The sequence below is a fragment of the Podarcis raffonei genome, chromosome 2, assembly GCF_027172205.1.
Source record: "Podarcis raffonei isolate rPodRaf1 chromosome 2, rPodRaf1.pri, whole genome shotgun sequence".
Taxonomy (NCBI): domain Eukaryota; kingdom Metazoa; phylum Chordata; class Lepidosauria; order Squamata; family Lacertidae; genus Podarcis; species Podarcis raffonei.
The window spans coordinates 92,310,985-92,338,830 of NC_070603.1; the positions used below are offsets into that span (position 1 = coordinate 92,310,985).

General features: G+C 45.3%; 1 protein-coding gene across 1 annotated transcript; it reads right to left on the bottom strand.

Moving 5' to 3' along the window:
* Positions 1 to 20,380: 20,380 nt before the first annotated feature.
* Positions 20,381 to 25,970, bottom strand: BHLHE40 (basic helix-loop-helix family member e40). Its single transcript, XM_053378128.1, has 5 exons — positions 25,348 to 25,970; positions 24,965 to 25,034; positions 24,285 to 24,392; positions 23,149 to 23,272; positions 20,381 to 21,490 (listed from the first exon to the last, which is right to left on the bottom strand). The coding sequence occupies exons 1-5, from the start codon at positions 25,434 to 25,436 to the stop codon at positions 20,631 to 20,633; spliced, it is 1,251 nt and encodes a 416-aa protein (XP_053234103.1). The 5' UTR covers positions 25,437 to 25,970; the 3' UTR covers positions 20,381 to 20,630.
* Between the last annotated feature and the right edge of the window lie 1,876 nt (positions 25,971 to 27,846).

Genomic DNA, 27,846 nt, shown 5'->3' on the forward strand with positions numbered 1-27,846 from the left:
TAGTGGCTTAACTGTTGTTGCAACAAAGTCTCCTCTAGGGGGACACACTTCCAACTTCACTTTGCAACTTTTTAAAACGAATATGGTCCTTATAAGTCCCCCATATCCCTTAAAAGCCACAGTTTCAATGTCCTTAAAAGTTACTTTATATTCAAGAGCAGTCTAGAAACACTGTATCTTTCGCAGAGTTATTTCAGGAGTCTTTACCTTTAACGTGCTGACAGTCTTCCCACTGATCGGCTTTCCCTGTCAAAGGCAGCCCGTTCCCAGGTTTTTGAGGCAGCGGATATATCTTTACTTCCCCCTTTTCTTGCAGGTAAATAATGCTCAAACTTCTCCCCTCCGCTCCTGCAAACAGGAGGGGAACCACTTTTTTGATGTTGGATTTTAAGCCTTTAAATAACGTCTTCCAAAGTTACAGCTTTACAGTCTCTTTGCTTTGGTCTGTTTACAATCAGGAAAGGCAGACTTCCTGTTTATGCCTTTCCCGTTTCGGTACCAAATTGTTCAATTTTTTTCTCCAATTAAATCGATTAAACCTACTCACGGGTAGTTGCTTTAGAGTCCAATTGTCCAGAAAGAAATCAGCGCTCTCCGACAATGGCCGTGCGGCTTCACTCCGCGGAATGGGTAGTCGACTCTCAGCACTGCGCCGCTCACCCCGTCCCGTTCTGGAGCCTTTAAAAAGGCTCCTTCGCAGCTTGGGGGGGCGCAAATGGTGCCCGCCGAGTCTCCACGTTCACAGGCTTCACCGCCTGTGATTTTTTAGGGTCCCCGCTTCGCCGCAGCGGCAAGACCCAGTCCCGCGGAGCCGATTCCCTCCGGAGCTCAGAAGGAATCCGCCATTAATCGCTGGTGCTGACCGGAAGTGAAAGCTAAATTGTTTTTCATGGCATTTCCTAACTTCATATTTGGTAGAATAAGGTTTTCAGTCATGTGAATTACTTACTCAGCCTAACGCGGAATTGCCTTAACATAATGGACAGAGGTGATCTTTGGTTATCCCTCACAGCAGTAGAACCGCATATTAAAAAAGCTTGTTTCTGGGCATCAAGCACAAGGGTCACATTGATCGAGAAATACTTAAAAATCCATTGAATAAAAGGTAATAATAAATTGAAATAAATCTCTCTTCATACTTATTGACATTCAATAATTAAGGCTGAAATCCTAATCCCATTTACCTAGTCTAGAGATTGTAGCGGTCTTTCAAATTCATGGCGCAGTATAGAAAACAATGACATTATAAAACAAAAGAGAGCAATGTCTTAATATTTTCCTTCTGGTTTATCTAATAAGACCCAATGTTATTCTTTCAACTTTTCCCCCCCTATAGTCTGATGCTTACTTTGAGATTTTCGGGATTCAGGCATCACTGAAGTTTCTTTCCATACCTACCTTATTTATTGTCTTGATGTTGCACTAGTGAATACAACACTCTTATAACAATCAAAAAGGCTCTTAGTATGGTATTGCCTTATTAAGGATTAGATGTCAAGAATAGAAATAAGACATAACTCTCCTATAAGCGTCTCAAAAACATATTAGCATTGTGTGTAGGATGGGCCCTCTAGCCAAAGGGAAAAGAATGGCTGCTGAAATACAACATAAGGTCACCTGCATTTTCTACAATAAGGTAAGGAACATTTGAGCTTTTGTTATTTACAGATCAGTCAGTATTTTGAAGCAAATAGAAAATGTAATAAAAAAGGAAGATCAAGGAAGTTGTATTCTAAGAAGAATGTTCTTCAAAAGGCAGACAAGGTTGTGTTTTACAAGGTGTGTTCATTGTTGACCCTTGAGAGATGTGTAATACCTTAAATAGCAGGCACTTGCTTTTGTCACACTGAGCTGTAGCCTGCTCCCACTCCCCACCCCCAAATAACTCAGAGTAAAACACTGCTTGTTAAACAATAAAAAAATACAAGGTAAATGTTAGTCATGGGAGATAAATCCTGAGAACTGTCTCCTATAAAACCTAAGACCTGATTCTTAATTCCTTTGGCAGCTGATAACCTCATGAATAGGAAAGATTGTGTGGAGCATCACATGGCCTTGGCCTGCTAGCTTGGGGATCTCATCAGCAGGAGGGAGAAAGGCAAGGCAATGGACTGCACCCTTGCTTCCCATCCCTTTCACTTATTATGAGTTGCTCCCCACATCCCATACCAACCGTCCACATTTGAATGTTCTGTATATGTCTGTCAGCAGCTACTTGACTAGGGACCCATAGCGGTGTGCCTAGTTCCCCCCTGTGGCAAACCAGTGTTTCCCAACCGCGGGCCATATGGCCCCCTGGGGGGCAGGATATTCCAAGGGGGTCACAGGTGAAAATTTGCGTAAATGGAGGGACCAGCACGAGGCTAGGGGGCCACAGAGGGAAGTAAGGGGGGGGAATCATTAAAAAAACCAACCCCTGATGGGCTGGCTATCCGCTTGATCAATCACAAACAAGTAAGGGGGCGTCCCACCAGGGCCTAGTGCTCCTTTTTGCCATGTGCGTTTTCTTGGAGAAGTCCTGGGTTGTTTCCAGCAGGAAAGGGAGATCGCTGAGGCTCCCATTTTGACCCGTAGAGCCAGTGATCTAGAACCCCCAGGTCAGGTGGCAATGGGTAGGGTTGGGTGAGCTCAGAGCTGCTTGTTGCTGCCGCCAGTGGTGGGCCCAGTGGAAGCCTAGGCCTGGCTCTGCAAGGCACAGGGTGCAATCCACCCCAGCACCTAGCCGATCAAGGTCGTCTGGTGCTGCTGACTCACATCTAGTAAATAATGAAGTGTCTACTCAGAAGAAAGTTGCACTGAGTTCAGTGGGCCTTATTCCCAGGTAAGGGAGTGTGGGGCTATGGTGTTTTATCTAAGCAGCCAGGGCTTCTCTGGATGACAAGATCTTTTTGCACCTGTTCAGTGAGGAGCACTTGTGTTTTAAAATTCTCCCATGCATACAGAACTCCCTGTGCGCCTTTTGGACTGTATCTGTAGGATTCCCCCTCTGTGTCAAATAACTGGGGTCAAATAAGTGTTGTTTACTTTTTATAATGCATGGAAGATGGATCTCCATCGGGAGCTTCTGGACTCTCCTTCCTTGGAGGTTTCTAAGCAGAGGTTGGGTGGCCATCTGTCATGGATGCTTTTGCTGAGTTTCCTACATTGTAGGGGGTTGCACTAGGGGGTCCTTTCCAGCTCTATTATTCTATGTTTTTCTGCTTTAACAATATTTCATTATGTTCCTATCATTTTAATAAATAATAATAATAATAATAATAATAATAATAATAATAATAATAATTTTTATTTATACCCCGCCCTCCCCAGCCAAGGCCGGGCTCAGAGCGGCTTACAAGCAATAATAAAAACAAGTTGAATGATTACAACTTAAAAACAAAATTAAAATACAACATTAAAATATTTAAAGATTAAAATATTAAAATGTAGCCTCATCGCAGGAGGAGAAGGAAAAGAAAAAAGAAAGAGAGGGAGGGAATCAAACTGGCTCCAAGCCAAAGGCCAGGCAGAACAACTCTGTCTTACAGGCCCTGGGGAAATAAATCAGATCCTGCAGGGCCCTGGTCTCATGAGGCAGAGCATTCCACCAATTTTATGTAATTGTATTTTGTTCAAATTATAAAATTATAAAGAAAATGTTCTATTTACAAACAAAACATTCAAATAGCCACCTTTCTACCGGTAGGACGGTATGGGCATAACCAGGATTTTTGTTAGAGGGGCAGGCTTTTGTTACTGGGGGCAGAACCTCATATTTGTATTTATTTGGGGGGGGCAGCTGTCCCCTGTCCCCCCCTTGACTATGCCCATGGGGGGCACAGGAAGGAAACAAAGTCAGAAGGGGGCCCTGGCCATAAAAAGATTGGGAAACACTATGGTAAACTACCACAGCTACAGGTTAACTACAGGCTCACATATACCGTATTTTTCGTCCCATAGGACGCTCCGTCCCATAGGATGCACCTAGTTTTTTGGGGGGGAAATAAAGGAACAAATTTTTTCCTTTATTTCCCCCCCAAAACCAGGTCGGGGAAACCGAACCAGGTCGAGGAACAGCGGGATGGCGGCGCTGCACCTCCCTGCTGTCCCCCAAGCTTGTGGGGCTGGCCGATGTCTGCCTGGCGCGCGGGGCGTTCTGCTTCAGTGCGCCGTGCCCGCCGAGCGGCGGGCTGCTATCCGCAGTGTGGGGAGCCCTACGGGGAACTCCTGCAGGGCTCCCCACGCTGCGGATGTCTGCCCGGTGCGAGGGGCGCTCTGCTTCAGGGCGCCACGCGCGCCGGGCGGCAGGCTGCTATCCGCAGCTTGGGGAGTCCTGTGGGGAACTCCTGCAGGACTCCCCACGCTGCGGATGTCTGCCCGGCACGAGGGGCACTCTGCTTCAGGGCGCCTCTCGCGCCGGGCGGCAGGCTGCTATCTGCAGTGAGGGGAGCCCTGTGGGGAACTCCTGCAGGGCTCCCCACGCTGCGGATGTCTGCCCGGCGCGAGGGGCGCTCTGCTTCAGGGCGCTAGGGAACTCCCGCAGGGCTGCCTAGGCTGCGGATGTGTTCCCGAAGCACCGGGCGCTCTGCTTTCAGCGCGCCCGGCGCTCCGGGAAGCAGGCTGCTATCCGCAACCTAGACAGCCCTGCAGGAACTCCCGCAGGGCTGCCTAGGCTGCGGATGTCTTCCTGAAGCCTGGAGAGCGAGAGAGGTCGGTGCGCACCAAGTTTCAGCGAAAGCCTGCATTCGCCCCATAGGATGCACCCAGATTTCCCCTTCATTTTTGGAGGGGAAAAAGTGCATCCTATAGGGCGAAAAATACGGTATACTATTTGGCCTGATCCACCCAAGGGCTATACAGGCTTCACGTCCAGGCTTGGACTTTGCATGGCAATAGTAGTCTATCCTGGCTTTTGACCAGTTCTGGAGCTTGGCTCTGATCACTGGCATAACTCCTGGTTCCTACTCAGTGGCTGCCTAGCGCTAATCTTTGACAGCCTCCAGGCCATTTGTATGTTAGTAATACTAGTACACTAGAACATGGTGTTCTTGTTCCGTTTGTCAATGATTTCTTACTTTTTTATAGGTCACCCTCCCAAAGAAGCATCCCAGGACAATTGTCATGCTCCAGGGATGTCCTACCTTGGGGGTTATGGTCCTAGTAACAAAAGATCCAAGTCTTCAGTGATGTGCTCACCAATTAAGACAGGGATGTAGATGCAGCACAGTCAAAATGAGCCAAGGCCCAGTACAGAGAATCAGTCCAAACGTGATCAGAAGAAGGTTGTGTGTACACCATACATTTAAAGCGTGCCCCCTCCCCCAAAGAAGCCTAGGCACTGCATTTTGTTAAGGTTGCTAAGAACTGAAGCTATGTTTAGAGGAAACTACAGTTCCCATGATTCTTTGAAGAGGAAATGTGATTTAAATGTGTGGTGTGCCCAGTCTGACAACAGGCCAAGGTCAATATCACAGGGAGTTCAGTCAAGGTAAACCACAGCAAGGCAGGGAGACTAGGCTCAGGAACTAGGAGTGAGAATTCAACATAGCATTTGGGGGATCACTCCACCAGCGCAAGCACGTCCCCCCAATTGGGGGGGGGACCATGGACGAATCCCCCCACCCACCTGCTCAACAGATCTTAAGGATCAAGTTGGCTAATTTGGGAGGCCTTCTTGCATACCTTAGCGCCACAAGCCGCTTAGGACTTTGTCACTGACATATTGAATCAAGCAACCAATAGGCAACCAATACATGTGTGTTACATGATCCTATCTTGCCCCAGTTAATAAGTTGACAGCTACATTCTGTACTAGCTGCAGCTTCCATATCATTTTGCAAGAGCTGCTGCACATAGAACGCATTGCAATAATCCAAACATGAAGTCCCGGTTAAAAAACAACAACAAACCTGTTAAGATTAGATCCTCGAAAGTTTGCACAGTTTATGAGAAATAGGTCACCTAGCCTTGCTCACAAATGTAAGGAAATGCAGTAGTTATTTTTAGGAAACCTTGATGAGTTGCCAATTCACACACCAACCAATTTTTAACTTCTGATCAAGAAGCCATCATTAGGGAGCTGTGCACAGGAGGTAGCATGGTCAGAGCTTTGCGGCAGGCATTGGTGTCACACCCCGCAGCAGCCTCATGGACCATCCAGAACACATGGATGTGTTCCACATAAATGTGGTGTTCATGTGAAAAGTAAACATGATCCCGATGATATATGCAATTGCCCATTGCATGTTGTCACTGCTCCCCATCCCCACACAGAAGCAGTTTCTTGGTTACAGATGCATCACAACAGGACAGCATGGATTGGGTTCATTTTTCTTACTTGTACTGCTAAAAAAAAGCGTGAAATCTCATATTATCTTCTTCTGCGAGTATGCTCATTTCAAATTTGAAGTTCATGAGTGCGCTACCAGTAAATTAATGCTTCCTTTCTAATTATTACCTAAACTTCCAATCTAGTTTGCAGAACATAACCTTGGTATATACTATATAGCAGGTGTGAAGAACCTTTGGCCCTCCTGATATTACTGAACTACAACTCCCAACCAGATCAGCAAACGTGGCCAGTAGCTAAGGATGATGAGAGTTGTAGTTCAGCAACATAGTAGAGCAGTGTTTCCCAAACTTAGGTCTCCAGCTGTTTTGGACTACAACTCCCATCGTCCCTAATTATCAAGACCAGTAGTCAGGGATGATAGGAACTGTAGTCCAAAAACAGCTGGAGACTCCTATGGGAAACATCTGCAGGATCAAAGGTTCCCCACACCTGCTATATACAACATATAACATGATTATTATTATTTTGTCAATCTTGACATAGAAACCCTTGCTTGAAACATTTTCTGTTACACAGATAATAATATATACATATAAGAGCTATAGGTAATGGGCTCCCACTTTTGGGTTGCTTTCACTATAAACATTTGCTTATCACCTCTCTCTCTCTCTCTCTCTCTCTCTCTCTCTCTCACACACACACGCACGCACACACACACACACACACACACACACACACACCTCTGAACAGTTAAAGTCTTTATTGCTATTCTGATGAGGTTGATATGAAACCTTTCACTAACGTCATGTGACATAGCTAAGTGTTACCAAAAGTCAATAGCTCATGTCACACTGCAGGGTCAATATCCACTAAAACTGTGGCTTTGGTTACATAGACCAAGACCAGCAAACATATTTTACCCAAGTTGGCAGAAAGTCCTCAACCGGAAACAAGGTGTGTAGTGTGTGTGTGTGTGTGTGTGTGTGTGTGTGTGTGTGCATGAGTGCCTGGTGTGTGTGTGTTTGGTCACTAATAACAAGGCTAGTTAGGAAACCACTGGCAAAGCTGAAAGAAAGTCCCATGGTTTGGCCTTAGGTTTCTCCCCACCTCCCCACCCTGTGCACCTCTCTCCCTCACAAAAGGCCCCTTAACATCTCCTCAGATGTGTGAGGAGAAAACTGACTTGACATGAGACTTCTACTGCTTTCTCTCAGTGCTGAGGCAGCCAAAGTCACAATTATCTGGTCTGCTGGGCTGGAACATGCCATGACAATGTGTTTCTCCTTTCAAAGCCTCTTTTGTACTAGGGCACAGTTCAAGGGATCTTGCAAAGCCCACTGAAAATACTCAAAACTTGCTATTGCATGGTTTACAGATGAAGGGGCAATGCTTTCCCACACAGTTTCTGTGCCACGATGTGTGGGAGTGGGATTTAGATATTGTTACATCATTGAGAAATAGCTATCCCCATTTCTGAGCACTTTCGGGATGTGCGCATTACATTGCTAGAACTTGACTGCATCCATCAAGACTCAAACCTTCCCTCTAAAAATATGTCACTGTAGACTATTTTGACCTTACAGAATATGCAATGTGTAGAATCCATGTAAAAGTTCGTGAGGTTGCAAGCTAAATCCCATTTAACAGAGACTTTGACCTGTAGCCAATCCTGTGCACATTTACTTGAAAGTAAATCCCATGGTGTACAATGCTTCTTCCTTCTGTGCATAGGAATACAGCCATGCAGTCCAATTCTAGACATGCTTACTCAGAAGTAAAACTCATCATATTCTGTGGGACTTACTCCCAGGTTAGGGCTTTCCCAGACATTACCAGGATTTCAAAGGTGGAATTGACATTTGGGCGGGGGGGGGGGGATTCGAAAGGTCCTGGATCTTAGACAAATCAATCAAAAAATCATGTTCAGTGCATATTATCATATACACCTATAAATAATTATAATAATAATAATAATACCGAGGTTTAATGCCTACAGGTTTAATGGCACCAGACTTCAGGCTTCCATGTCCTTTTAAATGTGTTTGTGTGGGCAAAGGGGCTTTAGGTTTGTTTTTGTTTCTGTTTTTATTATGCATTCTTTTGTTATGTATTATTAAGTTTTTGTTTTTCTTATGTATTTTTTGTTTTTATTTTGTATATGTATGCCGTGAACCACAGTGAGATCTTCGGGTGAAGGGCAGCATACTCATTTAATAAACAAATAACATAAAAATAAATAGATTTGCTTCCTCTTTGTTTTTTGTTTTTGTTTTTTTAAAGATATTTATTAAATTTTTCAATTTTTTATGCAAACAAAAAACAAACAAAAAATTAAAAAGACATATAGTTCATAATACTTAATTTTCAATAACATATTTCTCTGACCTCCTCATACCTCCCCTTCTTGTATTCCATTTCAAATTATTTGTTCAGCAAATCCTTAACTCAAAGCATTACAGCTTATAATAACACCTTATTTTCTATCCAACATCTTAAGTTATTATAACCTTAAATTCTTACTTATAAAGAACCATTTTTTCATGTTCCTTTATACCATTACAGCTAGAAACCACTCAATTTCAATCCAGCATCATTCAACATTCCTTAATTTTACAATATTTCTGTAAGTAGTCCTTAAATTTTTTCCAATCTTCTTCTGCCGACTCTTCTCCCTGGTCACGGATTCTGCCAGTCATTTCTGCCAATCCCATACAGTCAATCAGTTTCATCTGCCATTCTTCCAGAGTGGGTAGATCCTGTGTCTTCCAATATTTTGCGATGAGTATTCTTGCTGCTGTTGTAGCATACATAAAGAAAGTTCTATCCTTCTTTGACACCAATTGGCCGACCATGCCCAGGAGAAAGGCCTCTGGTTTCTTTAAGAAGGTATATTTAAATACCTTTTTCAACTCATTATATATCATTTCCCAGAAAGCCTTAATCCTAGGGCACGTCCACCAAAGGTGAAAGAATGTACCTTCATTTTCTTTACATTTCCAACATTTATTATCGGGCAAATGATAGATTTTTGCAAGCTTGACTGGGGTCATGTACCACCTATACATCATTTTCATAATATTCTCTCTTAAGGCATTGCATGCCGTAAATTTAATCCCAGTGGTCCACAACTGTTCCCAGTCAGCAAACATAATATTATGTCCAACGTCTTGTGCCCATTTAATCATTACAGATTTAACCGTCTCATCCTGAGTATTCCATTTCAACAGCAAATTATACATTTTTGACAAAGTCTTAGTTTTGAGTTCTAGCAATTCTGTTTCCAATTTAGATTTTTCCACCTGGATTTTTCCACCTCTTTGTTATTCTGCTGTCTGGTGAAAACCTTCCTCTGCAGACAGACCTCTGAAAACTATGCTGATTGCTGGTCTGCAGTCAGGGGAAACTCTTTTAATTTCTTCTTCAGAATTGGGTGTTCTGATGTATTTTAATTATTGTATTTAACTAGTTTGCTTTTTTGTTGTTTCGTATTTTAGAGTGTTGTTTTTAAATGTGGTAAGCCGCCTTGTATTCCAACTTTGGAGAAAGGCGGGATAAAAACGCATACAGAAACAACAACCACAACAGGAATATTAATAATAATCTAGCTATACAGGTGGCAGCCATTTTGCACGCGTTCAACTGATGTGCAATTGCCAACATGTGGGTTTTGGACCTGGAAGAGGGTGGAATGGGTGGCAGAATGAGGGGCATCATGAGGGTGGGGTGAGCATTTGTATAATGACAAAATGGGCTTATATGTGCACTCTGCCAATGCAGGCAAATGCCCCGAACACAACCCCCATGCAAACAGGGAGTTGCCTGTATTCACCAGTTCCAGCAGAACTCTCAAGCAGTCCTTGTGCATTTTTCTTCTAGCCTTATCCCTTCACGCCTCTGAACATTAAGACTGAGGGTGCCTGGAAAAAGGGTTTGGTGCTGATAGGTGTACGACTGGGAGTCTCTTGGAATCGGACGCCAGGCTTATGAGGCAGGCAAAAGGAAACTAGCGGAGCCTGGGGAGAGGCAAGCGGAGATGAGATGGGATTTGTATTTGGGTGGGGTGAGGGTGAGGTGGTGTGTGTCGGGGGCTGGCCCATGATATTTTGCTGCCTGAGGTGGAACCTCAAATGCTCCCCGCCCACAAGTCAAGGTACAGAGTAGTCAAGCCAAGTTATTTTGCCACCTGAGGCAGGAAATCTCTCAAGAACCTCTCACCCTCACTGGCAGTGAAATTCAAAAAGCATACGTTGAATAAATGACAATTTCATGCTCCTTCAAGATACTCAAAATCATTGGTTTGAGGAGGTCACCCCATTCTACCTAATAGTAGGGCTGGTTCTGTCATATGTGTGCATAATGGCTCCCACTTACCAGGAGGGATAAAATGGTGTCAAAATCAGAAACAATCCAGCACTTCTGCCTATGCGTCCGCACAGCCCCAACTTCACTTGTACTTCACCCCACGCCTTACTCCCCTCCTCCTGGGAAGTAGTAGCAATGCTCCTGGTGTTTGCATCTGTCAGAAAGAAAGAAAGAAAGAAAGAAAGAGAAAGAAAGAAAGAAAAGCAACCTCAGAACTAAGGTGAACTAGTACAATGTACTGTGGTAGTTAAAATGGTGGTTTGGATATGGGAGAACCCCCTTTGTGGCTGTGGGCAAGTCATGTTCTCTCAACTGACAAAGGTCACAAGGTTGCTCAGGAAGAAGCAGGGTATAAATGGAACAAACAACTGAGGAAGTGAACAAGGATGGAACAAAAAGCTTGTTGGGTAACCCTCTGAAGTTCTCTTGAGGATAAAACTTGTCAGGAAAGCAGAAGTTGTTGATTTTATATCTTGTGAGCCTTGGCTCTGTTATACGTGGGTTTTGGCTTGGGAAGTTTTTGCTTTACTGGGCCTGTGCTTTGTGGGCTTGTGTTCATAGTCGTAGCAAATTTGCATGTTATGGGGTTGTAGCCCATGGGGCACTTTGTAAGCTTTTCCAACTGTGGGGAATCAGCCCGGTTTTTTCAGCAACTCCATACAGGCCCAAGCTGACCACTGGCATGTAGTAGCAGGGTCAGGATAAGAGGATAACTGGATCCCATTAACACTTACAGCGTAGATGGCTGAAGCTGACACTGCCATCTGTGGTGGCATTGCCACTTTTACTTTCTGCAACACCTCATTTTCTCTGAAAAGCAAGCGCCCACCACGTACTGGCTACCTTTCTTGGAGTTTGGTCGGGGAGCCCTATTTATGGGCTGAAATGCCGCTGAAAGAGTTATTGCCATGTTATTCAGCCTGCTGTGCCAAGCTCGCATGGGGATCGGGTTTCTGCTGAAAGGGTGCCAGGCACGTCTGTTTCCAGGAACCAGCAGCCGTATTTAGCCTCAGGCTGCACATGAAAGACTGCAGTCGGAAACGTGACATTGTGTCAACATTTGAGGCAGGTCAGAGCTGGGTGAGACCATGAAAACAAGCCAGGGAGGGGAACTCGACACACACCCTGTCTGAACAGCCCAAGTGCAGAGGCAGAGTGCAAAGCAACTCCCGTCACAAGCTGATAACTCCAGCTGCACAGAGGCCCTTTGATGTTCTCTCTCTCTCTCTCTCTTTCCCTTCCCTTCTAATTTGATATTTGTTTTTCAGCCAGGACAGAGTCTGCTCACATGCCTAAGAGCATTTTGGGTGAACGCACTGCTTCAAAGCAGTGGAAGGAGGGCATGCTGGAATGGAAAAGCAATCTCGCCTGCACATTTGCATTTGCACAGTAGGTTATATAACAAGAGCGTGCTTATGTAGGACTTTCCATGGGGGGAAGTCGGAGCGCCTCGCAAATAACACTCACGCCTAACATCATCGCTCTGGTGACAGGGAAAGACTGCTGCTCCCTTGGTGCAGGTCAAGAAACGAAACAGGGAGCTTTTGTCAGTCCCCCTCCTGAATTGGGAACAAATGCTTTTCTACTTCTCACTGCCAGCAGTGATTATACAATCACCGTTACACGCATCAGGGCATTTGTAAGTTTATGGATTAGTTAGCGTCTAGCACAGTTAACCACCATTTTGTTCATCGGGGTGGTTTTTTATTTATTTGAATAACAGATTTTCCAACTGCACAAATTCCTCATTAGGCGACCTACACTAACACACACACACCATGAACACAAAGTTATTTGATTATACCCTGCATCCGTGGCAACTTCTCCATAAAAGTTAGTGGTTGTTGGCTACTATCCACACAGTGATGATTCATTTAGCCTCCATTCAGTAACTAACAGGTATAAGGATGTGACAAAGCATTACCTGAAGGAGAAGGAGAGGAGATTCTGGCCCCCCAAAGGAAGGTGTTTTAATATGGTTTCAGTGGCCAAGCACATCCTGCCCTTATATAATTTGTAGACATGCTGCCCCTGACACTGCCTGATATTTAAGCACATATAATCAATGTGCCTGATCTCCCCTCACACTATTTTTCCGACAGCAATTTTTTTTCTCCGGCTCCACATTTTGTGTCCAGCTGTACACTAAAAAAACATTTAATTGACTACTGATCTAGACCCGCCTCCCTACTCAAACGCTTTTAATTTGGTTCACGGGATTGTTGGTACGTGCCTGTTGATATTTTAGTCCGTCCTCCTGCGCCTGCCCTCCCCCCCAATGATGAATTATCACAGATTGTTCTTTCAGTCACTACTGCATAATAGAATTCCATCGTTTAGGAAGCTCTTTGGAACAATGGAAACCCTTCCACCGATTTGCCTCCTTGGTTGTTGGCACAAAGGGGTGATTAAGTTGCCGTAAAGCAGAGCTAGTTTGCAGCTTGCTTCAGCTTGCTGGGGGATTTGTTGTGCAGGCCAGCTCAAGTTTTACTGAATGAGGAAGCAAGCAGTAACAGCAGCAGCATAGCAACAGCACCGTGCTGCATGGAAATGCAGTGGTGTAGACCTAAGTGTGCCCTGCTTTGGTGTAAGAATGCCCCAAAGCCTGGTTGCCCATGCCACCTGTCCTGCATGTATAATTAATTAATAGTGCAGTCCTATATGGCAGGACTTTTGACCCCCAGTATGTTGCTGGACTGCAACTCCTAGGATGCCCCAAAAGATGTTGACAGGTTTTTTTTTACTTTTTATAGGAAACCGCCCAAATTGAAATTGTTGAGCCCACGGTTATTTGATTGAGCTGCCTAAGATCCAGGACAAAGTGCCACCTTTCAGAAATTCCCCCCAGACATCAATTCCACCATTGAAATCCCAGTAATATCTGGATGTATGGCAGCCCTACTTTACCATTGGCCATTTGGGCTGGGACCAGTGACAGTACAACAGCATCGGATGGGCTACAAGTTCACCACCACCACTCTACCACCTTGATCGATGAGACTTCCTCCCAGGTAAATGTGTACTGGGTTACATTGCATGTTAGTTCACTCATAAGCACGATTATTCAGAAGTCCCAAAGACTGCAATGAGATTTGTGTTCAGGTGCATATGCATAGGATTCTGCTCCTGATGAACAAGTGATTGTAGTGGCAACAAAATCATCAACTATGGTCCCAATTCCACAGGCAGTCTCACAAGTTTATTATAACAGCATTAAGCAAGAACAGCTCTGGACAGAGCTAGCTCCACAGAGAAACAAGACTAATATTGCAGTTCTATGAATACTTGGTTTTGTTCTTTTCAGGAAGGCTTACTTCCAGATAAGTGTGATACAGTAGTACCTCAGGTTAAGTACTTAATTCGTTCCGGAGGTCCGTACTTAACCTGAAACTGTTCTTAACCTGAAGCACCACTTCAGCTAATGGGGCCTCCTGCTGCCGCCGTGCCGCCGGAGCACGATTTCTGTTCTCATCCTGAAGCAAAGTTCTTAACCCAAGGTAATATTTCTGGGTTAGCGGAGTCTGTAACCTGAAGCGTCTGTAACCTGAAGCATTTGTAGCCCGAGGTACCACTGTAAGTGTAATTTCATGAAACATTTCAAATGGGTTTGAAGCTAAGCATTTTCAAATTTTGAAGTTTTGGGGGTTGTTTTTAGAAACGCAAAGTTTGATATTTATAGAACTCTGAAAGCACAATGTTAGTCTCACCCCCAGATAGCTATGTTAGGCCCACCCAATGCTGCATGCATGATCAGCATGACTTTTGACTGCTTCTTCACACATGCACGTACCCCAACCATCGCATGTGTTGTGTCACAAACTACTTCCCCCTGGAATTGTAGGCAAGCTGATGATGTGGCACAGGGTTGCGGGGGTTGCTGTTCAAGAAACATGCCAAAGAACACCACCAGGGATGACAACTTGTCTTCTGGACGGTGGCCAACATCAGCAAATGGCAGTGCTGACAAACTGGGCATCTTTGGAGTGTGATTTCAAGAACAATTTAACAGAAAATAGCAACGTATTTGCGGAAAGCAAGAACGGGGGTGGAAATCACCCTATGAAATGGGTTTATTGTTCAAACTGTAACTTTTAAGAGGAACATTGCCAAACAGACAGACCTGGTGTTTTCCAGGAAGAATTAAACGGCACAGGGACCTGGAGCCAAGATTAATCTGGTGCAACCAGCAAGATCCCTCCACTTAAAGAGGTGTGCACCAGCTACACCCAGGCAGCGTGTTGCAGCATGCAGCAAAACTCATGGTGACCTGGGTAATAGGCATGGCTACCCCCTGAGCAGGAACACGTGCCAGGCATCTACTTCAGGCCAAGCCCAACAGTGCGTTTAAATAAATAAATAAATAAAATAAAATTTCTCATTCATTTCAAGTACATGGGGGTATAAATTACAAAGGAGCAGCAAGGACTAGAGTTGTGATGGTGAAGTCTGCACGGTGCCTTGCATGAAAAAGACACGGGGTGTTCAGTATGGCAGTGCACCAGCCGTGAGTAATAGATGTATCTGTGAAGATCAACTGGCCACCAAGGAAGCACAGTGTAGATGTGTAGAACTTAGGGTGGCAGGGAGGGCAATAAATATAATTAATTATAAAATAAACAGCAAACTTCACCATTTTTTCAAGCTATACTATCGAATTCTACTATTTGGGCATAAAGGTTGCCAAAGTCTAAAGCTATTCCATATGACCTTTCCCATCCTCTCTCTGTCTGATTAGGGGCAAGTTAGAAGGGATCGCAACTCTTTGATTTCGCTGGACAACTGGAAATGAGAGCAGGTAGAAGTCGCCATAGATACAGCCATGTGACAGGGAGAGTGGGAGAAGGAGGAGTGGAGACACCAACCTAGGCTGGTGCAGTGTCATGAACTGGCCCTTGGCAATGGGAACGGAAGGTGGCTGAACCACCTCATCCTAAGCCAGTAATCAGGTACCTGTAGATCCCCAGCTGTTGTTGCACTCAATCTCCTGCCAGCTCCTACCAGCATGACTAATGATCAGGGAAGATGGTAGCTGCAGTCCACCACTGTCAGGGCCACAGGTTCCCCATTCCTGATGGGCATCTTTGCCCGTGGGACCAATTCTAGGTACTCATATTGACATTTAAAGCAGTATATGGCCAGGGAATTGTGGGTGTATCTCCCTCTCTCTGTGTGTATATATGTATATATAATTGGTCCAAGCACCTATTATAGTGGAGTCAGCAGGTGCTACTATTACATCACTGCATTGGACAAAAGTGGTAGCAGATAGGATCAGGGCCTTTACCACTATTTCCCCAGGCTCTGGAACTCCCTGCCTGAAGAGATAAGAACTCTTTCTCTCTGCCAAATTTCGGGTGGAGCTTAATTGGTGGCTTGCTCTGTAAATTGTTAGTTTGATGATATTATTATTATTATTATTATTATTATTATTATTATTATTATTATTATTTTTCAGACTTGCTAATTTCCCACAACCTTCTTACCCTCTAAATATCTTAAATAAATAATCTCAGTGAATGGTGTCCGTACTGAGAGAACTTAAAAGAGGGTAGCCAACGACAGTAGCTGCTTGCACCTTGCCAAAAAAAGGGGGGTAAATGTATCACCAAAAGAGGACACAGGTGTGCATCGAGTCTGCATAAGCTAATTTATATGTGTGGATGCAAATTTAGAAGGAATTAATTCAATTTAAATAGAAACACATTCCACCATTGTGGGGAAGACTGCAGTCGGGTGACATGTGCACTTACTTGGTCCAAGTGTTAGACAACTGTTGGTGGGCAACTTCCAAGGCCCTTGATGGTCTCCCTTCTTATTGCCCTTTCTCTTTAAACCAGATTCAGACCAGGCAACCCTTCAGTTTAGAGGTCGCCTTCAAACAAAGGAGTTGGCAAGAAGTGGTATTTGGCATTGGGTAAGAGAGAGAAGACTACTTCTGTCTTCTCCAGTAGTAATGCTTTCTCTACGTCTTGTTTAGCAAAAAACCAACCAACCACAGAATAAAGTTCAAGTGGGCCGCCTTGCATAACCTCCCTTACTTGAGGGCTGTGGTGGCACAATAGGAGCAGCTACTTGAGTCTTAGGCCAAGCACAATGAGAAGACGAGCAATTTCAGTCAGGGAAAGGCATTTTGGTGGCTGAAGTAGAGAAGCAAACGGCACCCCCTCCCTCAAGTCAAATCAAGTTATTTTTAGCACCTGAGACAGAAAATCCCACACTCAGTGAAATGTAACAATTGTAATGAACTGGAATAACTAATGATTTGCTGCCCTTTCGTGATACCCCAAATCAGCTGCCTGAAGTTTAACAGGGAGAAATGTAAAGTATTGCACTTGGGCAAAAAAATGAGAGGCACAAATACAAGATGGGTGACACCTGGCTTGAGAGCACTACATGTGAAAAGGATCTAGGAGTCTTGGTTGACCACAAACTTGACATGAGCCAACAGTGTGACGCGGCAGCTAAAAAAGCCAATGCAATTCTGGGCTGCATCAATAGGAGTATGGCATCTAGATCAAGGGAAGTAATAGTGCCACTGTATTCTGCTCTGGTCAGACCTCACCTGGAGTACTGTATCCAGTTCTGGGCACCACAGTTCAAGAAGGACACTGACAAACTGGAACGTGTCCAGAGGAGGGCAACCAAAACGGTCAAAGGCCTGGAAACAATGCCTTATGAGGAACGGCTAAGGGAGCTGGGCACGTTTAGCCTGGAGAAGAGGAAGTTAAGGGGTGATATGATAGCCATGTTCAAATATATAAAAGGATGTCACATAGAGGAGGGAGAAAGGTTGTTTTCTGCTGCTCCAGAGAAGCGGACACAGAGCAATGGTTCCAAACTACAAGAAAGAAGATTCCACCTAAACATTAGGAAGAACTTCCTGACAGTAAGAGCTGTTCGACAGTGGAATTTGCTGCCAAGGAGTGTGGTGGAGTCTCCTTCTTTGGAGGTCTTTAAGCAGAGGCTTGACAACCATATGTCAGGAGTGCTCTGATGGTGTTTCCTGCTTGGCAGGGGGTTGGACTCGATGGCCCTTGTGGTCTCTTCCAACTCTGTGATTCTATGATTCTATGAAGTGGCTCTCTTATTCTGCTCAATGGTAGGGCTAGCCCCAATTTCCCGTGTGCCACCATTTGGACCCTAATATCTCATCTTTGCAGTTGCTGTCTCAGCAGGCCTCTTGTCCCAATGAACTAGATAGTGCTAAGTCAACTTCCTCCCAAAATTCCAACCTTAATTTGGATTCATGATCATGTTGCCTGCTTCTGTACAACAGGGATAGGGAACCTGTGGCCCTCCAGGACTCCAGCTCCCATCATCCCCTGCCAGTATATCCAATGGCCAAGCATGATGGAAGTTGTAGTCCAACAGCACCGGGGGGGGGCAGGTTCCCCACCCCTTTTGCATAACATTCATACCTGGATACAGTTGATGGCACAGACAGTATTTTATTATGACAACCAAAGGATTCCTCAAACACAAAGAGAAGCAGTGCTCATGTTCCACAGGAAAAAGAATTTTATTTAGTATTTTTTTAAAACAACTACATAACATTTACTCTGATAAAAATATTTACAATATCCCCACGTTCAGGAAAGTTCCAAAAATATAAACACTCTACCTCTCCCTAGAGGATGAATGGATCATTCTCCTCAATAAAAAGAAAAACAGGAATACATTCATATTTCCCACTTTCTTTGTACTCAAGTAGTTTTACAAATAATAGACTTCTGAAACATTTTTTTTACATATCCATATAATATATATTTATATGTACACATTTATATTTATAACAGATTTTACAAATAAAGGCAACAACTGTGTACAAAAAAAACTTTTTTTGAAAACAGACAATAAAATAAATGGTCAAATACGATCTGCAATTCAGCATAGTGCATTCTAGCAGTTGGTGCAATAGTGTAAGGAGAATTCGTAGGACCACAGAGCTCTATGAATGTCTCAGAACTACTCAGATGACACCACCATATGACATGGATTATTATTACTGTTTTAAGTAGCCGAAATCAAATGGGAGTATTCACCAGTGCAGAATCTGCTCCATCTAGATGATGGTTTCTCACACTATTTGGTTTGGTGCGGCAGCACACAACTATGAGCACAGGAAAGCGTCCCGGGGGGAAAGGGAACATCTTCCACTGCGGAACTCCAGCAGTGAATATGGCAATCCAGTTGTGCAAACTTCACAGCCCATGCCAGACACAATCAGTTCCAGGGGAGCGGGGCAGAGGCTGTAGAACTAGGGTTAGGACACACCAAAACAGCACATCTGGTGGTCTCCATCAAGAGCACTCATGGCCAACACTGACATTGCCACCTGGGCAAGAGACCTGCTTTTCTTTTGCAGAGAGCATTGCTCATCCACTTCCTGCAGTTCTTAAACTACCATCAAGGTCCAGCCTTAGGAGGATGCAACGTAAGAGAGTAGCTTCAGGCAGCAGATGCTGGAGGGGAATCCCTCCAACAATCATTGTCTGTACCTTCGATTTAAAATGTGCTCTAATACAAACTAATGGGGGCAGGGGAGAAGATTTATTTGGTTGGGTGTGTTATTTTCACTTTTGGATCCTTTTCACCTGTACCTGCCCAGCCTAGACCAGGATCACAAGCCTGCCTCTTGCTTTAGTGCAAAAGTGCCATATATTCCACACCCGGTGAATTAGGTATTGCTCAGGTGGTGGGGGAACAAGACGAAGAAACAAAAAACCTTATGGGTTTCAGGGAAGTGCTTAGCATTGCCAGTTCTGCTACCACAGACGGCAAGGGCTATCTGAGTAAGGCCTTCATCTTAGAAACTGTAACATTCCATATTCTGTTTACATTGGTACCTGGAAGAAGAAAGTTACAAACCCTGCTATGGGCATGAAACTCCCTTACATAACAGCCACATCTTGTCGCCTTCAAGGACGGGGGGCAAACTGAGAATGGACTTCAGAGATTACCACGCTCCTGACATCCTTGCAACGTAACAGGATCCACAGTAAAACAGCTAGTGGCAGGCAGCTCCCTTGTAAAAGTACCAGTCTGATCTGGTTTTATTTTATTTTTTGTTTGCCAGAGCTGAACCGTGCCACAGCATGGTTTGTCTGTCCACTTCTTGTGGACAAGTCCCAGACATTCCTATCTAGCAGTTATGAGAAGCAATGCCTAGTGTGAGATACAAGGAGGCATAGAACGCTCCTCAAGGATGTTCTCTCTCTTATCACCATCCCTATCTGAAAGCTCAAGCTGGACAAAATTTCCAGGCAGAATCTAAAAGGAAAATGACGTATGCAATTCAGGAGAAATGTGATGAGAATCCAGTCTCAAAATCTCCCTGGATTGCTTACTGTGCTCTGCCAGCCAGTGACTACTAAAAGCAGGGCTGATCCCAATGCTTGAATTGTTATATATGTAATGTGTGTTTGTGAGTGTTAAGTTAAAAGGTTTTGAATATTGGCAGCAGCAGGAAGAGGGGAAGCTTCTCTCTTTGAATCCAGCTCTTTTACTAAGCAAAGTCCTCATGAGAAGTACCACTTTTTTTGTAATATTCACAAGAGTCTAAATCCACCTAATTTTTTTAGGTTTCATTCACAGCTTTGAAACATAATCCTAGCCAACCAATACAGGTCTTTCTTTGCAGATGGCAGAAAGGAAAACAAACAAACAAAAACCCATCAACACATTTAAGGGGCGAGGAGAAGCAGCAAGAACTCTCTCCTTCCCATAACTAATTTGGGTTCATCTCCTTCCCATAACTAATTTGGGTTCATCTCTGAGGTCTTTCCTAAATTCTCTGGGCAGTCAAAGCAAGGGATGACTCAGCTTCTCTACATATAAATGATCAACGATCTCTCCACTCCCCTCAGTGCTTCTCAGTTCAGCCAGTTTAGGGTGTGTGTGAGAGAGAGCTGGGAACCCTGAAATAATCACAAACTCATCCAGCAAAGGGGGGGGGGGCGGGGAGAGAGAAAAATCTCAAGGAAAAGTCACTCCAGGTTTAGTCTTTGGTTTCCAAATTCAAAGGAGACATCTGCTTCAAAGCCTGAAGCAGAGCAGTAGAGTCCATGGGGGAGTGGGATGGTCCTGGAGAAGGGAGTTGCTGAGGCATTAGTAAAGGAGAAGAAATCTTATCTGGGTTCATTAACCCCGAAAGTGCTGCAGTGGAGGCTGGGAGGCCTGGATACAAGAGAGGCATAGAGGCCGGGTACCAGCACTTCTCCAGCATAGGCAGGTAGGCTGTCGCTGAGGGTGGAATCAAATAGAAAGGCAGGCACAGAGGAGGCTGGTGAGGATGAGGGCCCAAGAAACTGCTTGGAGAGCCGAGCACATCGCTGCCAAAATGATCTTCGTCCTCCAACATTTCCATCCTGGTTCTTTTGGCTGGCGGGTCCTCAGTCTCTTGTTTGATAGAGCTGATTCTCTCCTGGACAGCATATTTGAGTTCAGCGTCCTTTTTAAAATATTGCTGGTCGGATTTGGAGTCGCTTTTCTCCAGCTCTCCCCCATATCCACTGTCTGTGTCTGTGTCGCTGCCGCTCTGCTCTCCGCTAGAGTGGGCGAAAGTCCTCTGAATGACAGGCACACAGTTTTTCCCATGAGCCTCGGCAGCTTTGGTCAGAGCGCCAGACTTCTCCTTCAGTTCCGTAAGTTTAGGGGCAACATCACCAGGCTTTCTGCCGGCTCCACCCTGAAGAACCTCGGAGGCCATTCTGTGCAGGTGGCCGATGAGCTGGGAGGATTTCAGCTCCTTGCTGTTCTCGTGTTTGGCCACATACTGCAGCACTTCTTTGGCACACATTTGGAAACCGGACCGAAACACCTCCTGGCTGGAGTCAAGGCTCCTTGGGGGCAGCTCATCTGAGGAAACACCAGCAGAAGGGGAAAAGATTAAAAAAAACTGAATATATCAGAAAAGTTAAACGAAAAGGTAAACCAGTCATTATTACAACCATACAGCACAAGTTCATGCATGTTTACTCAAAAGCAAGATGCACTTCTGTTCAGCACCGCTAACTCCCTCTGGCCAGCATGGAAAGAGTAGTAACCTGAGACTTTGTAAAGCCACCTATTTTGGGATCAGTACTGGAGAAAGACACCTTATTTCAGCTGAGTAGCTGTTTGAACCTGCAAGGGTGAAATTCAGGCTTCTCTCAAGTAGATAGGAAGACTTCCACTGCGTTGGAATGTCTCTGTTGGTCTAACAGGAGCCTTTGAAGCACAGCAAACAAACATAACAGGAAGCAAACGAGTTCTTATCATGCAAGACTCCAGTGTGTTGGGTGAACCATGGAATGAAAATAAACCGCTTGAGGTTTCGGTCAGCTTCAGTATATGTTACAGCCCCTGAAGTGCCCAAGCCACTACAGACTTCAGCAAGGGCAGGTCAACTTAACTGCAAACAAGGTGATATAGTAAGACCCATGACACTCGCCCCTTGTAGCGTTCTGCACTACAGCTGCAATGTCAAGAGCAGTTTGCTGCATAGACCTGCCCCCAACACACAGTGACATGTTTGGTCCTTGCTTGGCCATTCCTGGTGGTAGCTCACAATGGCACAGAGCCATGATTTGGAGCCTGTGGCCCTAGAAGACCTTGTTTGGGGTCTTATCACCGTGGCCAGGAATGACGGAAGCTGAAATCCTCCAACATCTGGAAGGCCGCAGGCAACACATCCCTGGCATAAAAACTGTCCACATATCAGTGGTAATTTGCATGGTAAGCAACTCTGGATGCAACAACCACAGATGGCTACCTTGTGACTTTGCAGAGGGAGGTGTGACTTTTACATTGTAAGCCAGGCATAGGCAAACTTGGCCCTCCAGATGTTTTGGGACTACAATTCCCATCATCTCTGACCACTGGTCCTGTTAGCTAGGGATGATGGGAGTTGTAGTCCCGAAACATCTGGAGGGCTGAGTTTGCCTATGCCTGATTTAAGCTATATAGAAATGGGGCAGAAAGTGTAAAGGAGGAGAAGACAGGGCTTATCGGAGAAGAAGCAAAGACTTGGTTAGGGGGAAGTTAAAGGGCAGCAGAAGGCACAGAATGACACTGTGCAGGAGAAGAGGGCTCTGAATGAAGTGGGGGAGGGATCACTCAGAGGTGCAGAAGCTATTCCAGGCTTCTAGGCTGCTGGAACACCATGTTGGGAAAAACTGACCCTGCCAGAAATCCACCTCCTGACATGAAGGTGATACAGCAGTTGGCAACAGAACTTTTTAAAAAAACAACAACAACAACCTGCTCGAATTTCAAATAAAGCTAGTTTTGAATGAAAAGGGCAAAGGATAGGGACAAGTTTTATATACTTTCAATAGCACAAGGAAGAATTAGAGCCCTCTTCCCCCGGAGCAGTTCCACTGAAATCCATAGGACTGCTCTGATGCGTGCACAATTAGCTGAAGAGGATTTGGAAGACATTAGCAAGAGTATTAAAAGTGTGAGGAATAGAGTCATTGCAATCTCCAGGAGCTTTCCTGGTCAGGGTAACAACAGCACAGTCACAGAGCACTCACCAGCATGTAGACCTTTTTGGAGGGCAATGATCTGCTGCTGCTGTTGTTCAATGAGACTGGTTAGTGCTTTCACGTGCTTCAAGGTAAGTTCAAGAACCACCGCCTTTTCCAAGTGTCCTAATGTCTAGGAAGGGAGAGAAATGGTTCATTAGAGGATGGCTGGAAAGGGGGGAAAAGGAGCCTAAACACAAGACCGAGAACTGATTGGGCAGTTTAGGGTAGGGAGCTTGATAAGGATGTGAATGGGTCTAAGCATGATGTGACACTCATTTTTATTCTGACTGACAGCTATGTATTATATAAGCTAAAAAGTATTATCTTTAAAAAAGGCTATGGCCATTTTGTGTCCCCCCCCCCACCAAAACAAAGTGTGTCTGCATAATAAACACAGGTTTTATGTATCTGCCCTGCTGGCACCTCAGTTGTAAAACGAGGAATTCCAACATAAGGTTTTTCTTTTCCTGTGACTAAATAGGGCAAAGCAAATAGTTGAAGCAGGCAACACTGGTTTCCCAAACAACCCTGAATAATAATTTAGACAATCTGCCTGTCACTTTTTAAAAAAATAACAATGCAGTCCTTAATACCACAGAACGGGTTGCTTGGAGCTGTGGTCTCAACCAGCCTTCCCCAAACTGGTGCTCTCCAAATGTTGCTGGATTCCAACTCTCACGAGCCCCAGCCAGTATGACCAATGGTCAGGGGTGATGGGAGTTGGAGCACAATAGCTTCTAGATGGGCACCAGGTTGGGGAAGGCTAGCCTAAAGGGAATTCAACTATCTGAAACCATGGGATCCAAAGCAAAAACATAACAATATGGAAAGGGGTCACTAGCAAATCCACATTAAAAGCTATCCAGTACAGTCCAGAAAAAAATCTTTTATCTAATCCCTGTTTATTTCAATGTGTCATCTGGTCCAGTCCATGCATGCAAGTTCTTGAGAAACTGATCTCATTGGAAACAAAACCAGACTAGAAGTGGCAATCCAAACCCTGAAATGCAACCCTCTCCAGTTAAATCTGCAGCACTCCAGAAAACCTCTAGGTGGCACTTTTACCTGCACAAAGATCCATGAAACCCAACATGCTCCCCAAAAGGAAGATGATTTTGGGCAGTGGCCAGATTTTCACTTACTGTAAGTTTGAGATGTTCTGGTAAGAGATCTTTCAGCTGGGCAATGCATTCATTAATCCTATCCCGTCTTTTCTTCTCTATCAGTCTGTGGGGCAGCTTATAGGTCTCCTGGAAGTCAAAAGGGGAGAAAAACAATTGCATCACTCCGAATGAAAAGGGATTCTTAAGCGCTATGGAGACAACCTTTTCTCAGGGGCTCTAAAACATAAAGCTGTGCAGCCATAAAGGGGGGGGGGGGGAGAGAAGAAACATTTCCTTAAGGCAGAAGCAAAATCCTCCAAGTACCACAGAGTTTATATCAGAAAATTTATGCATTTTGATCATGCCCAGAAAAGTATTTTATACAGCTACAACTAATGGGTTATTTTAGCTTATGACAAGGAAGTAAATCTTATCTACTAAAACTGTTTTTCCTTAAAAAGAAAATCTTCTTAACAGTGTTGCCCCACCCTTAAAAAGTATATTTCTTCCAAAAAACAAAACAAAACACGTTTGTGCACACCTGGGTGTTGTTGTTTTTTTTTGTAAAAGAAACCCACCAAGCTTCTTCATATATATTTCACAGGACAACTTTCTTATATTCGAACCCAAACTGTGCATTAAACCATCTCAAAAGTGGGCAAAAACCAAAGATGCCAACAAACAAAAAAGGAAAGGGAAAGAAAAATGCTTGTATTTACCTTGCTGTCGTCACCCCTTTTTAACCCTCTTCTGGGCTTGTAAACTTGATAAATATGAGCGAAATCCAACCTGCAGAGGAGAAAAAACGTTATATCACTCATAACCAAGGGGACAACCATCTCCCCCTCCACACGCAGCCCCAGAACCTATTGAAGCCCGTAGGTGCCATGTGGGGCGGAATTCGGAGGCTGCTAATGCGGACCCAGACCGGCCGGATGGGCTCGGAAAGCGAATCGCAGCGCAAGCCCCGGCACGTCTGCCCGCCAGCAAACCGCGTTGGCTTCCATGGGACTTAAAATCCCGGGTCGGCGCGTTTGAGATGGCAGCCTTGAAACATTTATCAACAAATCTGCCCGGGATATCCTTCCGTAGCGGCACTTACCCTGACATTTCGCTGCCCTCCAGAGCTGCCAGCTTGCCCAGGCAAGGTGGTGGAGGAGGAGGAGGCTGAGCGCTGGGGATCCTTTCCATTTAAACCGGCTTGATTTCTTTTTCCCCCCACAACCCAAGTTCTATCCTGGAAGTAAGGTGGAGGCTGGCAAGCTAGTTAGTTAGCTGGCTGGCAGGCGCACTGCTTCGTGTCAACGCCGATCCAGTGACTGAGCCGGGACGCGCCACCTCCGGCAAACGGTGCGCGCCTGGCACCCACAAAAGAAGCGGCGCCGGAAGAGCGCAGGAGATCAGCTAGCGGCGGCGGCTGCTGCTGCTGCTCTTAGTTGCTCATGTCCTCTTTCCACTTGGCAGCGCTGGGCGTCTGCACCGGGTCGCGCGGGAGCTGGCGAGCTGAGGAGTAATTGGAAGGCTGCAGGCTGGGTTAAATGTGAGCGAGTGGGTGGACTGGAGCTACGTGTTCTACCCTGTGACTCCGGGCACGTCTGGCTGCTACCGGAGGGAGGGACAGACCTGCCTTCCCCTCCATCACATGAGCCTCACGTGTTGGACAACGCTTCAGCCTCTCCCCGGGCCCCCGCCCTCGCCGCTCCCGGCCACACAAGCAGGCGAAGCCGCCGCCGCCGCCGACAAAACGTGATAGGGTGATCCCGCTCTCTCTCTCTCTCTCTCCCCACCCGGCCTGGCTCCTCTCCTGCTGGCGGCTTGGGTGCACGCGCGCGCGCGCGCGCAGAGAGGAGAAGGAGGCGGGTGAGGGAAGCCAGGCTATCCCCGCACATGATGGGGCGAGGAGGCGGAGGAGGAGAGGGGCAAGGTATCAGATGTTCCCTAGTGGGGTGGCTGAGCGCCGACCCACAAGGCACTTCGCACATGCTCAAAAACTTCCTTGATCGGGACCTTCCCCCGAGCCCGAGCCCCCGGTACGAAAAGCCTATCTTAGGGCTGCGCCCTGGAGAGTCCTGGCGCAGGTTGGGAAGCGCAGCCCTGCACTTTCCTGCCTTGGCTCCATTTAGCGCTGCAAGGTGAAACTTACACAAAATAAGGAACAGCCGGGCTGTGCAGTGCAATGGGCCCTGGTTCAGATCGAGAGAGAGAGAACATATGCATTTTAGTTCTAAGAAAGGTCCAAGGCTCACATCTGCTTGGTAGCTATGCTTTCCCCATTGACCCCAAATATATGTGTTTGTGTGTGGTGCCACTGGTGGGCAGGCTGGGCTCTGCCCATGTTTGACGTTGCTTCATATAGATCCCAGGATTGAGTCTTGGCATTAGGAACATTTTCCAGGGTTGTGCCATGACTCGAATCTTAATAATGAGGTTTTCTCTTGAGCCGGTGTGATCTTCAGGAACACAAAGTCTCTGATCCGCCCAGGTTACAGGTACCTAAAGATACACTAAATATTTTCCCTAACAGAGCGAATTGTAGTTGCAGTGGGTGTGTGTTATTTCCATTAGGTTAAATAGCATAAAAGGGAAGGGCTAAATCATTGTAACCAAGCAGCACAGGCCGAGCCTGAATTTGTGCACCCTATGGCTGCTTTTTACATTAAAGAGATAAGAAAGCCTATTATGGATCTCCTTCATCCTATCTAATTTGGTACTAAGTGGCCAAATGGTGAGCTGCTTGTACCTCCCGTTGAATGACTAATTCTGTTTAATAGCATTTATAACAGTGAGCAACAGCAAAGTCCCCTCTCATTTGAGATACCATTTTTTTACATGTGCCTCCACCACTTCGCCCAATACAGTGGTACCTCTGGTTAAGAACTTAATTCGTTCCGGAGGTCCGTTCTTAACCTGAAACTGTTCTTAACCTGAAGCACCACTTTAGCTAATGGGGCCTCCTCCTGCTGCCGTGCCACAGGAGCACGATTTCTGTTCTCATCCTGAAGCAAAGTTCTTAACCCGAGGTACTATTTCTGGGTTAGCGGAGTCTGTAACCTGAAGCGTATGTAACCCGAGGTACCACTGTATAAATGCAGAGTTGATACAGGACTAGCTTGTACTTTTTCTTGATGGGCTATTTGAAGAAAGGCAGAAGCAACAATGTGTTGAGAGGTCCTACAGTGTGCTTTAGGTGCAAAATTTAAGACAAACATCCATTTGTTCCTGGTGAATTTTTTCAAGCCTTCAAGAAACGTGCAGATAGTGCTGCTGTGGAAAGGCCCTTCTCCCAGAGGAATCCCACCTTTATAGAAACATAAGGGTTGAATTCAGTTTAGGAAAATTCAGCTACATTATTGATAATCCCAAAGGAGCTTATATTAAGATGGTGGTGCAGATGGTTCCAGAAAGTGAAGTCCTTCCTTCTGCTTGTCTAGTGTCTATTGCCTGAGAGCAAGTATCATTCAGTACAGAATTGACCTGAGAATCCCCCAAACCAAACCCTCCACAAGCTTACTGTTATAGATGCCATTAAATGAAATGAATGCTTCAAGGGGCAGTATAGCTGGGACCCTGACTGGTCACTTAGCGCCGCTATCAAGTCAGA